The sequence below is a fragment of the Micrasema longulum genome, unplaced genomic scaffold (assembly GCF_059751315.1).
Source record: "Micrasema longulum isolate JH-2025_06_02 unplaced genomic scaffold, ASM5975131v1 h1tg000993l, whole genome shotgun sequence".
Lineage (NCBI taxonomy): Eukaryota > Metazoa > Arthropoda > Insecta > Trichoptera > Brachycentridae > Micrasema > Micrasema longulum.
This window is the reverse complement of record NW_028278181.1, coordinates 730,402-746,090: the sequence shown is the minus strand read 5'-3', so window position 1 is coordinate 746,090 and position 15,689 is coordinate 730,402. Positions and strand designations below refer to the sequence as shown.

General features: G+C 33.2%; 2 protein-coding genes across 2 annotated transcripts in view; one reads left to right on the top strand and one right to left on the bottom strand.

The window, feature by feature from the left end:
- The first annotated feature begins 109 nt into the window (after nucleotides 1-109).
- Nucleotides 110-3,640, top strand: LOC148277712 (uncharacterized). The gene is made up of 2 exons (XM_088232540.1): nucleotides 110-574; nucleotides 656-3,640. Exons 1-2 carry the CDS (start codon nucleotides 247-249, stop codon nucleotides 1,582-1,584), a joined length of 1,257 nt encoding a protein of 418 aa, XP_088088666.1. The 5' UTR covers nucleotides 110-246; the 3' UTR covers nucleotides 1,585-3,640.
- l(2)05287 (WD repeat-containing protein l(2)05287) overlaps nucleotides 2,208-15,689 on the bottom strand; it is a 51,508-nt gene continuing 38,026 nt past the window's right edge. Inside the window, exon 13 of the mRNA XM_088232538.1 lies at nucleotides 2,208-4,709. Coding sequence (XP_088088664.1) covers nucleotides 4,449-4,709 — 261 coding nt within the window. The 3' untranslated portion in view covers nucleotides 2,208-4,448. The remainder of the gene's footprint in view (nucleotides 4,710-15,689) is intronic.

Here is a 15,689-nt window from a genome sequence, read left to right as displayed (position 1 = left end):
ATTATGTACATAATTTGATAATATAGTGCAGGCAGTAAATATATCAAAATGGATGCCACGGGACAAACATTGATAGAGCATTGGGTACAAACAAGAAGCATGTGATGCTATTAATGTGGAATGAAGATAAGAAAATATTCCATTTACTAATTGTTACATAAAACTAACTGTGTACATAATGTGCTGATAGAGTTTGTAGATGGCTTATATTAGTTTCTAAAGGACTGCCATCCTGATCATTTTAAAATGGGTTCAAATAACGGAGAATGCAAAAAACAGCTAACCTTTGATGCAGTGAAAAAAATTATATCTGCGTTTATTGATAAAAATCAATGTTATGAAGTGAAATCTTATAGTATTCAAAATGCTGGTGGAAGTGTTGTTGGTTTCCAAGGGGATTACTACGATATGACTGTCGATGCAAGTATTGGAGGAAAAACGAGAAGAATACACTGTTTCCTGAAGTCTTTGCCAAGCGATGAGGAGAAGGCCAGAAAATTACGAGAAGCGGGATACTTCGACCGAGAGTTGAGTGTTTACACGAAGATATTAAGTGAATTCGATAAAATTCAGAGTAGGTTCATTTTTTTTTAATGAACAACTTTTGTACGTATGTATATTTATTTATTCTAAATCATATTGTAATCTTTTTTAGAATCAACGGGGTATCACGCCAGATGTTCATTTTCCTCAGAATCAGATATCATTCTAGAAAACTTACGAGAACATGGCTACAGAATAACTGACTCCAGGACATCATTCGATGTTGACCATTGTTTAACCGCATTATGGAGTTTAGCAAAGTTCCATGCGGCATCTTGGATTCTAGAAGAAAGCAAGACCAAACTATTAAATACAAAATATCGTATAGAACACGAGTTTGGTGACGTTTTGAACGAGTGCGGATATAAGTACGAAGGCTGGTACATAGCGGGAATGGAGGCTGCACTCGCAGTAGCTAGCAAATCTACAAAGTATGGCGATGAAACACGCCATTTTGAAACCGTTAAAGCAAAATGGAATGAATTATATCGACAAGCCTTAGATCTATGTTGCCCGTCCAAAACTGAGCGTAACGTGATGGCGCATAGAGATTTATGGGCGAACAATTTGATGTTTAAATATGATAAAGATCAAAAGCCAATAAACTGCATATTGGTAGATTACCAAGCATGTCGATGCATGCCTCCCATGGGCGACGTTGTAAGTTTGCTATATCTCAACATGACTAGTAAACAGAGGCAGAACACCTTTGAAGATTTAGTAAAAAATTACTATGAAATGTTAAGCTCAGAGCTTAAAAAGCACGATATTGAAATTGCGGAGATAATAAAATGGGGCGAATTTTGGACGGAGTGTCAAGTTTACAAGTTGTGGGCATTAGTCCAGTGCACCATTCTGCAGCAGTTGGCATTACTAAAGCGGGATGATGTGGACAGTGTATTGGCAGAAGCGGATTACGACAGACTGTTGAATAATACACGGAATGATTTCGTATTGGAGATTATGAATAAGGATTCCATCTATAAATCGAGGATATTAGATTCGACTGACGAATTGATTGAAACATTCATTTTAGTATAAACCGAGTAGTAATTTTGTATAATAAATCGTCAGCTTGATGTAGAACTATTTTACTAAAATTTTCGGGAGAGCAATATTAAATACTAAAAAATTAAATACATTTTTTAACTCAAATACTTCTGCAGAAATATAAATTACTGATAAAATATTACTAATACAATTATAAAAACATCTGCAGAGTGTAAATACCATGTTGGCGGACTTACATACATAAAAAAAAAATCTTAAAAATACGACTTATCCATCCAACGAACTAAATATAACCATGAGCTTTTTTGTGTAACTAGCTATAATGATTATTGTCTACTAGCTACTACTACCATCATAATAACAATACTCCGTAGGGGTACGTGGCAGAGGGGATGGAATGCCACACACATCTATTCTGACATACATTCTTAGCTTCCTTTTGCATTCATATAAAAGTATCTTGTTATACATCGCCTTTTTAAATTATTTTGATAAAGATCAAATTGCATTAATAATATGTTATACCTGTAAAATTATCAAAATATTTCAATTGGATGTGGCCGTGTAACAATAATACAGACCTGAAACCAACTCTATTTTTTATGGAATATTTTTCTGATAAGTAAAAAAACGATGAAAGAAAAACAGAAAAATTAAAATATCAATTTATCTTTAATAACGTCAAAAAACATTTTATTAACACAGTGTGAAAATCTTAGATCTATAAAAAAAGATAAGAATAAACTCCTCAAAATATCCCTCTCATTTAGTTTTCTTTTTTCCATATGAAAAAACATTATCAAAATGATTCATTTTTGCCATGACATTTTTAATCACTTGTATAAAAAGCTGAATAAAAACTTATTAAAACAAAACAATATAATAAAAAGGGGAAACACTCGAGTAAAGAATATTGAATTCCATCAATGATAATTTGGAAGCCTCATCTTGGTACAATACGCGATGTCTTACTATAGATAAATTTATGTAAATAATATCTCTAGGATGCAAACATTTCCAACTATAATAAATAACTAAGACATTGTAAGAGTTAAAAAGCTATCTATATAATATTATATACTAAGAGCCGGTTTTATAAACAATTTATCAAATTTCTATCAGCTTTACGAACCGTTTACTGCTTTTAATAAACATTTATTAGTGATTTCTATATATTTTTTGTCAACTGTCTATAATATTACTTTTAATATATCGAGCGCAAACAGTAGTGTTCTGGATTTAAATATATTTTATAAATTATTTTATAACACTTGGCAGTAATTAAATGACCATGAATAAACATTAATTACAAAACCATTTTTCAACAATTTGAAATTAAAAAAATCACAGAAAAAGAAGGTCATATTCCAAGTTACAATTATATTAAGAAAGAAAATATTATACAAGAAGATAACATATAATAATGCATTTAACCGGCCAAAATTAGGTAGTTCCCATTTAACCATTATTTTAATGACCACTTTGAACATTTATAAAACATTATAATCTGCCATAATATAAAATATCACAATAGTTAAAAATGGTATCGAGCTTACCAATGGATGCTTAAAAAACCGACCCTAACACAGGTAAATGATACTTTACAAAAATATTTAACATTTGCCAAGTCCAATAAAACTTCACTTCAAACTTATTTTCTTTCCTTTATTGGTCACTATATATTAGAGAAGACAGCATTTTGAGTTCCTATTTTTCCCTAAAACTATATTGGCTACTGTAAGTGCTTGGCCATAGTAGCGAAGCGTTTGCTGTTCACACTATGGCCAAAAGGCCGGGTTGTCCGATCAGCAGTGAGAGTTAAAGATTTGGAAAAGTATTTTTCTGTTTTAAAATTGTCACTATTACTTTCAATTTTTAACTATTACTAATGATCATACAACTGAGTCTTGAGAACATAACTGCATACCCACAAATCCTGGCAGGGTATCCACAATAGTCTGCACAATAGTCATAGAGTAAACAGCTAGTCACGCTTTATAATAAACAACTATACTAAATTCGGTGTGTTCGCTTCATAGTAAAAAGCAATTGCAAGGCATTCACAATGAGGAAGTTCAGTGGTTTTATTTAAATTTTTTTATTTGTTAATAGACTGTTAAACTAAGTCAAAATTTTTTTTTTTTAATTTTTATATATCGTATTATCGGCGCTACGATTTTTCAAAGTTTTGTATTTCTGAAATAACTCCGCGTGTAACGTCAGAGGTTCATTTCCGCTTATTCTCATTCAGTTCTTCCTATTGATCCAAAAGCGACAAGCAGACCGGAAATCTTCCATAGCTCTCAGATCATAGGTTGATTCACATGAACCAGTGACGTCATTTAAAGTAGTGCGTTTTTATCAAAATATTTTTTCTGTTCTTTTTTTAAGAAACTTTGTTGTACAATTTAATGCTCTAATTTTAACCCGCCTAAGAAAACATTTTTTGTATCCAATTTCCCGTAGGGCTGAAGTTCCTCATTGGCAATGAGGATGGGACGCAAGAGTAATTCACAGCTACATGATAAGGATTTAATGTTGGTCCAAAAACTTCACTAATCGATGTATCACTGCTTTTCGCTGATTACTTAAACCGGTTGATGACAGACATCATTAGCTCTGTAAATGCTAGGACTTAGATATTCTCTTTCTTATCAGAGGTCCTCCATATTTGCTCAAATCTTCAGCTTTGTCTGTTAAATCTAAAATGATAGATTTATTTACACTTTATTGAGTTATCAAGCTTTCCATGGAATGTTTTTTAGATTTTTTTTATACAACCCATGTTTTGACACATTAAAACATCAAAATGAAATGCTAAAACATGATATTATATATTAATAACATTTATACAATATTTTTCATACATTACACAGAAATACTTTTAAAACTTATCACGTTTCCGTTTCATCAGAGCGTAGTAATTCAGCCGCCCAGTCCATAGACTCTTCCTCTAACTTCCTCAGCATGTTGTACTGGCGTTTGATTATTTTCCTGTCTTCGTCAAGAACTTCCTGCTTGATCTCAGTCTTGATGTCCTCTAGACTAGTCAGGGAAGGCCAGAGGGTCGACTGGGAGCCGACTATAGTCCTTAGGAGGGGGCCGCATATACTTTTGAGACTCGGTTGAGCGTGAGCCGGTGTAGATAGTAACAGCTAGAACAAAGGAAAATTATAATCAGATAAGTGTTTTTGTGTTTATGGAAAAAAATCACAAATTAAGCAACACAAAGAACTATGGAAAGGAGAATGGTGGGTATTTCGTTGAGAAACTGAAGAACCAACACATGGATAAGAGTGAGATTAAAGGTCACCAATGTAGTCCACAGAGTTGCCGACCAGAAATAAAGCTAGGCTGGTCAAAATTGAATTATTTTTCCTTCTGTCAGATTGTAAAAGAAAACAAAATGGACGTTTTTTACGCTACTTTGCTCATCTAATGAGAGAACTAATGGAAATTGGACCTCTGGGATTAAACAATGCCGTGGTGGACATTTAACCAGCATTATTTTTAAAACATCAAATGTTATTTAACATGACATAAAAATATCCGTTTCATGTAAAATATTTTATTTTTATGAAATTACTCTAAATTAAATGACCCTTTACTTCAACAATGTTTGAGTATGTCCAAATGCTTGCATTATCTACTCTGTTGTGTCAATCAATGTTTCCGCGTGTACAATAAAATTTTAGTGAAATTAACTAATTGGTTTTCAAAAAAAAAAAAATTATCTTGTGTTATGATTATATTTTTCGCGATTTGGCAACATTACGCGGCGACTTCATGCATGCGCGCGGCATAATTCTACGCTCCTTCTGGACTATTCCTAACTATATGATTCTATCATAGAATTAAGAATAATCCAGAAGGAGCGTAGAATCATATTTGAATACATTGGACTGTGTCCAAAAATGCCCCTACTATGCCCCACTTTCGCCGCGCGCATTCGTGATATCACCGCGTAATGTTGCAAGATGGGAAAAAATATAATCATAACAAAAATGTAGGGTAAAAAAAAAGCAATCTGTTAATTTCTCTAAAATTTTAAAGTGCGCGCGGAAATATTGATTGACACAACAGAGTAGATAAGTAAAGGGTCATTTAATAAGAGCTATTCAATAAATGAACTTTGAACTTAAAATATAAAACAAATTTTATTTTACATAAAGCGGATATTTTTTTATCATGTTAAATAATATTTGATGTTTTCAAGATAATGTCGGTCAAATGTCCACCACAGAGTGGTTTAATCCGAGGTCCAATTTTCATTACTTCTCTCATTAGATGAGCAAAGTAGGGTAAAAAAAATTACTACCCTGGCAATACTAACGAAATGTCCATTTTGATTTCCTCGACAATTTGACAGATGGAAAAATAATTCAATTTTTAAGTAATGCATTTGTTACATACACATTTATTTGCTAATTACACATGAAATGGGATCCCATCCTGTTTCTTTAAGATCCAAGCACTATTTCTATACTTTAAAACGACACAACACGGCATAGTTGAATTCAAATCAGGAGTTGCGTACTGAGCGACGTCTACCAAACTAATGGGTCAAAACGTAAACCTACTCATTTAAGAGTAGTTTAGTCGCCTTCTGTTTGATGTGCGTATGCGGTTTCTGGACTATTCTTAATTCTATGATTCTATGTTTTTTTTACTTTACTTGGAAAATGCACGAAACAACTAAACGCAACCCATTCGTTATTCAAAGCGGCGTTCCTTTTTTGAACACTTTCTACAGTGACCACAGAAAATGATCATTAACTTAAACACAAATGTACCTATAGTCCTTAAAATATAGCTTGATTAGAATGACGGCTGTCAAACTAATTTCATTAGTGATGGGAAATTACTGATCACTGATCAAATCGATTTTTTCAGTTATTTCATGCAATCATGAAACTCTGTTTCCAAAAATTGATATAAAAAACGCAAAAACACAATTATTCACCAAAAAATGAGACATTTATACTTTTTTCATGAACAACATCGAATGAATGAATGGTGGCCTCCGTGGTGTAGTGGTCAAGACGCTTGACTCGCGCACAGAAGGTTCCGGGTTCGATACCCGGTGAGAACACAAAAATTAAAATGTGATTTTCCTCAAGCCTGGGTGTTCTGTGATGTGATTCACCACTGTAATTGGGCTCCTGGCCTGTTGTGGTGCCAAATAAAATATTAAAAAAATAATGAATATTTTTTTAATTCGATCAACTTACATTGATCAATTTGTCCGAACTCTTAACGTTTTTGCAAAATGATGTAACCTTGTAAGAACGTCGTTAATAATTAGGTTTATTTTAGTTTTAAAGCTGATTTAATATATTAATGTTGATTAATGTTTCAAGCATTGCATTAAAAAAAAAAAATTACACGCCAGATACAAATGATTTTTCGTGTGTCAATATATATATAACTCCTTTGACGTTACTACAAAGTTCTATTGTCACTTTTTCTGACAACTGTCATTCTAATCATGTTACATTTTACCTTATTGTTCAGCATGGTAAACACGTTGATTGCATTTTTTAAATCAACTCAACTATAAATTGAATGCGGGGTAGTATTTACATTTTAATGAAAAATACATAATACAAGTATATCAATGTGTCAGTGGGTTGTAATGACAGTTAGGGGAAAAAGCGAACTAAAAATAAACATAAATACAATTGGATAATAGTAGCAAGTGCTTGCGATGCGTAGGAATCTTTATTGAAATGTAAAACAAAACAGCGGGACGTCGGCAGTCGGTACTAATCAGATTGCACAATAGAAAATTGCACTATTAGGGCCACAGTATACCAGGGGCGAACCGTGTATAGAAGCGAATATGCGCAGCCTACCATTATATTTGACTAACCATAATAGTGTTTACTGTAACTTTATTTACAGAAAAACAATTAAATAATTACCATTTATTTTAAATCATTTCCACCGTTTGTATTTTTATCCTAATATAAATATTAATATTAATAAAGCGCGCCCAGCGCCTGCGGTGAGCCAAAAAACTAGCCGATTATTCCAGCTTATTTTTTCATACAAATAAGTATACGATATTTTGAATGTCTTAACCCCAGTGCAGGTTTTTTCTCCTAGATTAAACTTGCAGATTACACAAAATATTTGAAGATTCTGATTTGGAAAACAGTATTTTAAACATCATTTCTTAAGAACTATTTTTCTTTGAGATGGTACTTTTGACATAAGACCATAATTACTTTCATGCGTCATATTGCAGGACATATGGCGCTCGACGCGGCCGTTTTTAGCACTATTAATTTCTAGAACAATTCGGCTAGTTGACATTTCAATTGAATACCTAATACCGACTGAATTCATAGCGTTATTTTTTATTAATTTTTAAATGAGTTATTTATTAAAATAATGTATAATATATCTATATAATATAATATATTAAATAGTTTCGACGTTTGAGTTGATTACATGGATGAGAGTTGTTGTATCCCACCGAACCACCGAAAAATATCAATTTATAGTATATATTACTTATTGTAATATTATTATTATTTTTTTTTTTTTTTTTTTTTAAATTCAAAACAATTTTTTTTTTTAAATTCCCGCCAAACTGCAGAGGCAGTTTTTTTGCAGGGATTTCTCTCTTTAAACATTTTTGTAACATAATATAACAAATGTTTACATAAAATATTTTTTTTAAAAAATCTTAAAAATATCAATAAAATAAAAGTTTAAAAAAAATTAAATACAAGTCTTTTTTGAAAACGAAATATATAAAAAATAATAAACAAACACTTTTTTTGACACTGTTTTAAATTGTTTGGTTTCCCCATTTTTTTTTTTTTATATGTCTGATTCATATAGTGCAATTTTTGTGAAAAATCACTTCAAGGACGCTTTAGAATTGTATACGTAAACTTCCAATCTAACTAAGCTAAAGTTACATATTTTGGAAGTTTGTCGGCCTCGCGGTGTAATGGTCAGAGCATTTGCCTACCATGCAAGAGGTCTCGGGTTCGATTCCCGACAACCCCGTCGACCCTATTGACCCCAATATAAAATATTTATTGAAAAGGGTGTTTTCACACTAAAATATTTCATAGTCCCCGGACTGATAACTGAAGCGTAAGACTGATCATCTTACCTTCATGTAACAAAAATGATCAAGATACGTTGCGTTTGGTGTACAAATGCAGTGCCCTATGCACCATTAGGTGCGGATAGGGAATGATGATGATGATGAAAGAAGTGAGATTTGAATTCGATTCAATTTTCAACTCAATTCAATTTATTTATTCATATATATGTACATTACAAAATGGAATATCTTAATTCATACATATAGAAATAATTAAAATAATTAGGAAATAATTCAAATAATTAGGTAAAATTAGGTATGTATAAAAAAAACACATAAGTATACAAAATATCTAGAGAATAATGGGTTAAAAAAGTAAGAGAATCTTGTAACGAAAAACTCCCTCAGAGACGTGAAAAATGTCAATGTCCAAAGTAATATTGTTCAACATAGAGATAGCCCTTCCAACAGGCATAACTGTCTGGGACTGTCGATGATTCGTAAGTTTGAAGGCAATGAGGAAGTTCGGTGTTTTTTTTATATCGTAGTATCAGCGCTATGATTTTTTTAAAGTTTTGTATTTCTGAAATAACTCCGCGTGGACGTCAGCGGCTCTTCTCTGTCAGTTCTCCCGATCGGTTCGTTTACGGTAAGCAAACCGAATATCCTTCACAGCTCTCACATCATCAGTTGGTTCATATGAACCAGTGACGTCGTTCAAAGTAATGCATTTTTATTAAAATACGTTTTATTATTTTTTTCGTACATTTTCAAGAAATTTTGCTTTACAGTTTGATGCTCTATTTTTTACCGCGTGCAAGAAAACTATTTTGTATCCAATTTCCCGTAGGGCAGAAGTTCCTCATTGGTTCGGCAACGGAAAATGCGCGATCTCCGAATCTAGATTTTGGGGAGCCCCGGATTTCGACAAGTTTTCCTCTGCCTGAATCAAATGCTGATCTAAGAGTAGCTTTTCTTTGAAATGTACTTTCCCTAATATAAAGGTTCGATCATAGAATAAAGACTAGTCCAGAAACCGCACACGCACATCAAACAGAAGGCGACTTAACTACTCATAAATGAGTAGGTTTACGTTTTGACCCATTAGTCTCTTTGTAGACGTCGCTCAGTACGCAACTCCTGATTTGAATTCAACTATGCCGTGTTGTGTCTTTTTAAAGTGTAGAAATACTGCTAGGATCTTAAAGACACAGGATGCAATCACATTTATGTGTAATTAGCAAACGAATGTTTAAGTAGCAAATGCATTACTTAAAAATAGAATTATTTTTTCATCTGTCAGATTGTCGAAGAAACAAGATGGAAATTTCGTTAGTGTTGCTAGGGTAGTTGCTATTTTTTTAGCCTACTTTGCTCATCTAATAAAAGAACTTATAAAAATTAGACCTCGGATTAAACGATGCCGTGGGGGACATTTGACCGACATTATCTTCAAAACATCAAATGTTATTTAACATGATATAAAAATAACCGTTTTATGTCAAATAAAATTTGTTTTATACTTAAAGTTTAAAGTTCATTAATTCAATTACTCTTATTAAATGACCACTTATCTTCTCTGTTGTGTCAATCAATGTTTCCGCGTGCACAATAAAATTTTAGAGAAATTAACAGATTGCTTTTTTTTAACCTTACATTTGTGTTATGATTATTTTTTTGCCTATCAAGCAACATTACGCGGCGACATCACGAATGCGCGCGGCGAAAGTGAAGCATAGTGGGGGCATTTTTGGACACAGTCCAATGTATTTAAATAGGATTCTACGCTCCTTCTAAATTATTCATTATTCTATGGGTTCGATAGGTATCTTGGAGCCATTTCATGAAGGGATTCGAATACTGTCTAGCAAAGCTTGTATTTTATTCTCTCTGGGGTTTTAACCAGTGCCAATTTCGAAGATGTTGCGAGATGTGAGAATATTTTTTACTCCCGTAATAAACCTCGTTGCTGCATTGAAAACAGATTGAAGTTAATCATTCTGGTATTTTGGGAGATTTGCGTATATTCCATTACAGTAATCTAGACGCGAAACAATATAAGCATTCACAAGCGCTTTAGTTGCGTCTATAGGAACATTTCCCCGTACGGATTTGATCTGTCGGAGATGGAAGAAACCAGCACTTACCGTTTTATTGACCTGAGAATGAAGAGAAAGATCTGAATCTAAATGAACACCCAGTAGATCTACATTTATTCTAGGAGTAAGATACCTCTGAAATTTGAGATCGGTCTAAAAGGTGCTGTCGCTTTTTTGTCGCTGTCGATAGCTCAGTTTTAGATGGATTGAGTTTGAGTCTGTTTGATGACATCTAGTTATTGACGGTTTGGATGCATCGAAGCACGCGATTTTTTTACAGTTTATATCTTGAGGAGAGCAGTAAAAAAAGGCTGTATAAACGAAGAAATGTAGGGTGCAAACATTAAGAGATTGGTAAATATTACGCAGCGTGCAAAGTCTTAAAGCAACCATTGACAGGTCACAATCCTCGATAATATCTACACTTTTTTAATGTTACTCCCAAAATCCTACATCGTAAAACGATTACTTTGAAATTATTTAGGTAAATCTGTTTGCATTGAAATGTTTTCAGGGATGGTATTCTGGATCTTCTCTTCCCCCTAGAGAATGATTTCGTTTTATTTATATATATTTGGACCCCTGTATTTAGTAGGCTTACGTGTCATGTACAAGGCTAAGGTACTCGGAAAAAAACTTTTTTGTTTGTCTTGGAATTCGGATGTTCGATCACAGATTTTGGTTTATTACCTTTATGAGTCCAATCACCATTGTTGCAAAGTTCAAGAACAATGGCGCGAGATAACTACTTTTAACTACAGTGTGGATATCTGTTAAGGATATTCCATCTTTCCTGCATTCTGCTTCAAAAATATGGCGTTGTTAACTGAAAAATTGACACTGAAATAACATATGTTCGATACTGTGAAGAAATATCATCGTAGGAAAAAATAAATATCCCCAAATTAACCACTCTCTAGGGAAAAGAAAAGATTCATAATTGCACCCCAGGCGTCGCCTAGTGGGTGAAATAATTTAGTCAGATGAATCTCACCTACAACAATAAAGGTTAAGCTCTTTAACTTACCAAAAATCAACAGACGGAAGAGTTAAAGAAATATGGATGTTAAAAACACAGGCAAAATTTTGAATGTTACTGTAATGAACCTGCTGAGTAATAATTTATTTATTTATACTTTTACAATTTTGTATTATTATTTTTATACAGAATAATGTGTGTAACACTAAGGTGTCCTGTGTCGAGGGAAACATTTTACAATAAGTATAATGAAACGTGCCTTAAATTAGTTATTTAACAAAGTTGACATAATAAGCAAAATAAACTAAAATAATCATGAAAAACATAATAAATTCATATAAATTGCAGACAAAATTTCATAATCATGAAACTATTTTGTAAAAGAAATAACCCCCCCATTTTTAACCCCTTCCGCCGCCATAGGTTAGTTCGTTGAAAAAATTTTTTTCGTTTAAAGGGATCATTTTGAATCAGTCGGTTCGTGGACAGGCTTTTCGTCGGGATTTTTCAGTTTTGCGTGTGGTAACCCCACTCGCGTGGGGCGCGCAGGACAGAAAGCGAGACCGAAATCAGCACACTCTTCCCGGTAAACAGCGAATCTAAAGAGGCCATCTTAACTGCAAGCGATTAGTCCAAAATGCACTCTGCTAATGGGGCGTAGGACGCGAGAATTCACCGCGGGCGCGGGAAAGACGTGCGCAACTCGCAGGCTGGTGAAAAATATGAAAATCATTTATCAATGTCACAATTTAAATGACCCTTTTTTGTGTGATTTTTCTTATATCTTTTAACGAAAGCTGGCTTTGTTTTGCCTTGTTTATTATATTATTACTACAATGTGTCCGTGGGCCAAGTGACCGGCCTTTGTCCTATGAAAAATGATCGCCAAAAAATATTAGGGCCGCCGACGCTATAGTTAGATTCCCGACCAGAGTCGTCTGGTTCAAATGGTTAATTCGGTAGTCAGATGGCAGAAGGGACCATTTGTAATTTTCAAAAATGTTCAGGAGAGCTGAAATATTTTAGTGTTGCTTTTCAATAATGAATGAACATTCTATTGTATGGTGTTTATTTTTTCTTTTCTAAATGTATTTACTGAAATATTGATTAAAACTTTTGAAAACTATAAAACAGAAAAAAATACAGATGGTCCCTTCTGCCATCTGACTACCAAATGCCCTTTTAAGCCTGAAGAATATAGTCAAGCCATATAATTGTTTACTTTTGTGAAATCGAAAAACAGTTTTGAAAAATTATTTTCATAATATTTTTAGTGAAATGTTTACATCTAACTTAAAAAGGTAGCTAACGGCGTATTTTGTTACCTTAATTTTTTTTAAATGATTTAGATAAAATTATGAATAAATATTTTTGATTACATTCATGAGCACACACTTTTTTTATATATGTTTTAATTTTTCCTTACATTTTAAATATATTCAAGTAAATTGCTATTCTTTAATTTTAATTGTATTATTTTACTCTATATTCTTACTTAAAAAAAAAATCTTTAAACTATTTTTTATGTTTATTATTTTATACGTATACAGTATTATGTCTGTACTCTTTTTATTTGATTATTAATTGAAACTAATGTCTGAGCACCCGATGACAAACTATCATTGAATAGTTTATCGAAACAAAATCTATTTTAATACTTTGTATTCTTTATAATGTATTAATATTGTAATAATGTGTATATTTTATTGAATAAAGACTCTATGAATAAAAAAACCTTCATGGTTCAGTTTCACTTTTGTTTAATTTTGACCAACGAGAGCTTTCGTCTAGGAAGGACTGGAAGTCTGGACTAAGAAGTCTTCTGGACTGGTAAATTTTTTACAACATTTTGAACTTTTATAATATTTGTTACAAGGTTTGGGTAAAAGAAGATCACAGAAGTATTTTATTGAGGGACAGACAACATAAATATTATTACAACTGGTTTGCAAAAACTGTTCATTTTTCGGAAAGTTTTATACCGACATTGGGATTAAGTCCTAGAAATTTTTATAATTCTTATTATTTAAAGGTAAAGAAAGAACATACGGAAGAAGTAACAGAGTTGAAAATACACTTTTCAGCAGAATAACTAAGCACAATACCTTGATTTTATGATAGAGATTTTTTTAAGGAACACACATAATCATTATATTTTTGTTTTCGAACTGAAAAAAATACTATTTTAATAATAAGATTTATTTTTTGATAAAACGTTGGTTTATTCATGTAATAAAGTATGTAGGTTTCAAGTCAAAGTCATATCTCCGTAAAACCCCGATTTACGGGATTTCTTAAATCACCGATTAATTTTTTATCGAATTCCAGGAAGGACTGTAATAAGTAAAGGGTAGCCAGCCGCCAGATTTGGTGAATCTGAGAATAGGTATTTTATGTACTTACCCCGCCTTATATTTTTCAAAAATTTTACAATGCAAACTGTGGTGCGTCTAGCTCAAAGCATTTCTCCGAACTAAAAAAATAATTAATATGCTGATATAATTATTTCGGCCGGCCGTGTGTCTAAACTTAAAGTTCTATGGAAACAGGCAATTCCACGTTTCGAAATATCCTCAAAGTTTAATTAAACAATAGTGAAAATTTAATTACTGGTTTTAATGCATTCAGAATATTATTAACAATACAGAAGTTTTCTGCGTCCGTTCTCTTATTAATTCATTCCGCGCAAAGTCAAACCATCGCACACCCAAGATTCTTCTGAGACACCTATCCTCAAAATTCAGTATTTTGGTGTTTTGGGGCCTAGAGAGGTGCCAAGATTCGCATCTGTAGAGGAGAATAGGTCTTATGCGGGTGTTATACAGGGTGTTTTTTAAACCCTGTCACATCCAAAACCACGATGATCAGTATGGGCAAGAAGACATATTAACATATTTTTTAAAAATATTTAGAACGCAGAAATTAAAAAAATAAAATTTAAAAAAAACAAATGGTTGCTTACTTCTGCAGGGGAGAAGCGAGGAGGCGTGGTCATATGGTTGACGGTGTATCAGACTCTCCCCTCCCCTCTCCTCGCTTCTCCTTTGCAGAAATAAGCAACCATTTGTTTTTTAAAATATTTTTTATAATTTTATCCGTTCTAAAAAAATATTTTAATGTGCCAATATGTCTTCTTGCTCATACTGATCATCGTGGTTTCGGGTGTGACAGGGTTTAAAGAACACCCTGTATAGGCGGAATTTGGTTTTCACAAAGTATAATTCGTTTTCCAGATAGCCTTCATACTTTTGAATATGGCGCCTGCTACTCCTAGCCGCACTGCTGGTTGTCTCTGCCATTTTCTGTGACATATCCTCCCAGGGCTGGTATTCCGAACGCGTTTACAGCGCGCTATAATGCGTATTTAGTACGTAAAAACGCGCTATATCGCGCTATAATTTCGTTTAGAATACCAGCCCAGGTATTTGAAACTCTCGACTCTTTCGATGATTTGGTTTGACAGAGTCGGGGATTTTGAGAATCAAGGCAAAATAGTAAATAGGCTACTTGTAAATGCAAAAAGGTACGAATAACTACAGTAAATGCTCGTGTTCTGGAGAGTTCAGTACTTAATCATAGTACTGAGAAGGAAAGTGTAATGAATGAGTCATATCATCTACATCATGCACGCTTGTACACAGCGAGATGATTATTATTATTGGGGCTTCCGGTAACACGCGTCGCGCGGTCAGGGAGACTTTACTAAATACTATCAGCACGACACGAGGACTGCACAATACAATACGAGTATTACTACAGCCAACATAAACATATCAGTCGCAGTACACTCGTCGCCATCACGGCAAGACGCTGGTAAAGTTACCCTTTATCGCGTCTGAAATATTTGGGATTGGAGCGTTATTTGCATCAGTTGGATGGGGAGGCGCAAGACGGACTCAACACGATTATAATGAATTGCTTAACATTTTTTTATTTTTAAACTTTTTGTACATAATGTTATTTGTACATTGGCGGGCTTATTGCCAAATGG

What these genes read in the sequence shown, in the direction of transcription:
- LOC148277712 (XM_088232540.1), top strand. Translation starts at nt 247, where the DNA reads ATGGGTTCAAATAACGGAGAATGCAAAAAACAGCTAACCTTTGATGCA. An exon ending in TGAATTCGATAAAATTCAGA is followed by an intron (nt 575 to 655) that starts GTAGGTTCATTT and finishes AATCTTTTTTAG; the next exon opens with AATCAACGGGGTATCACGCC.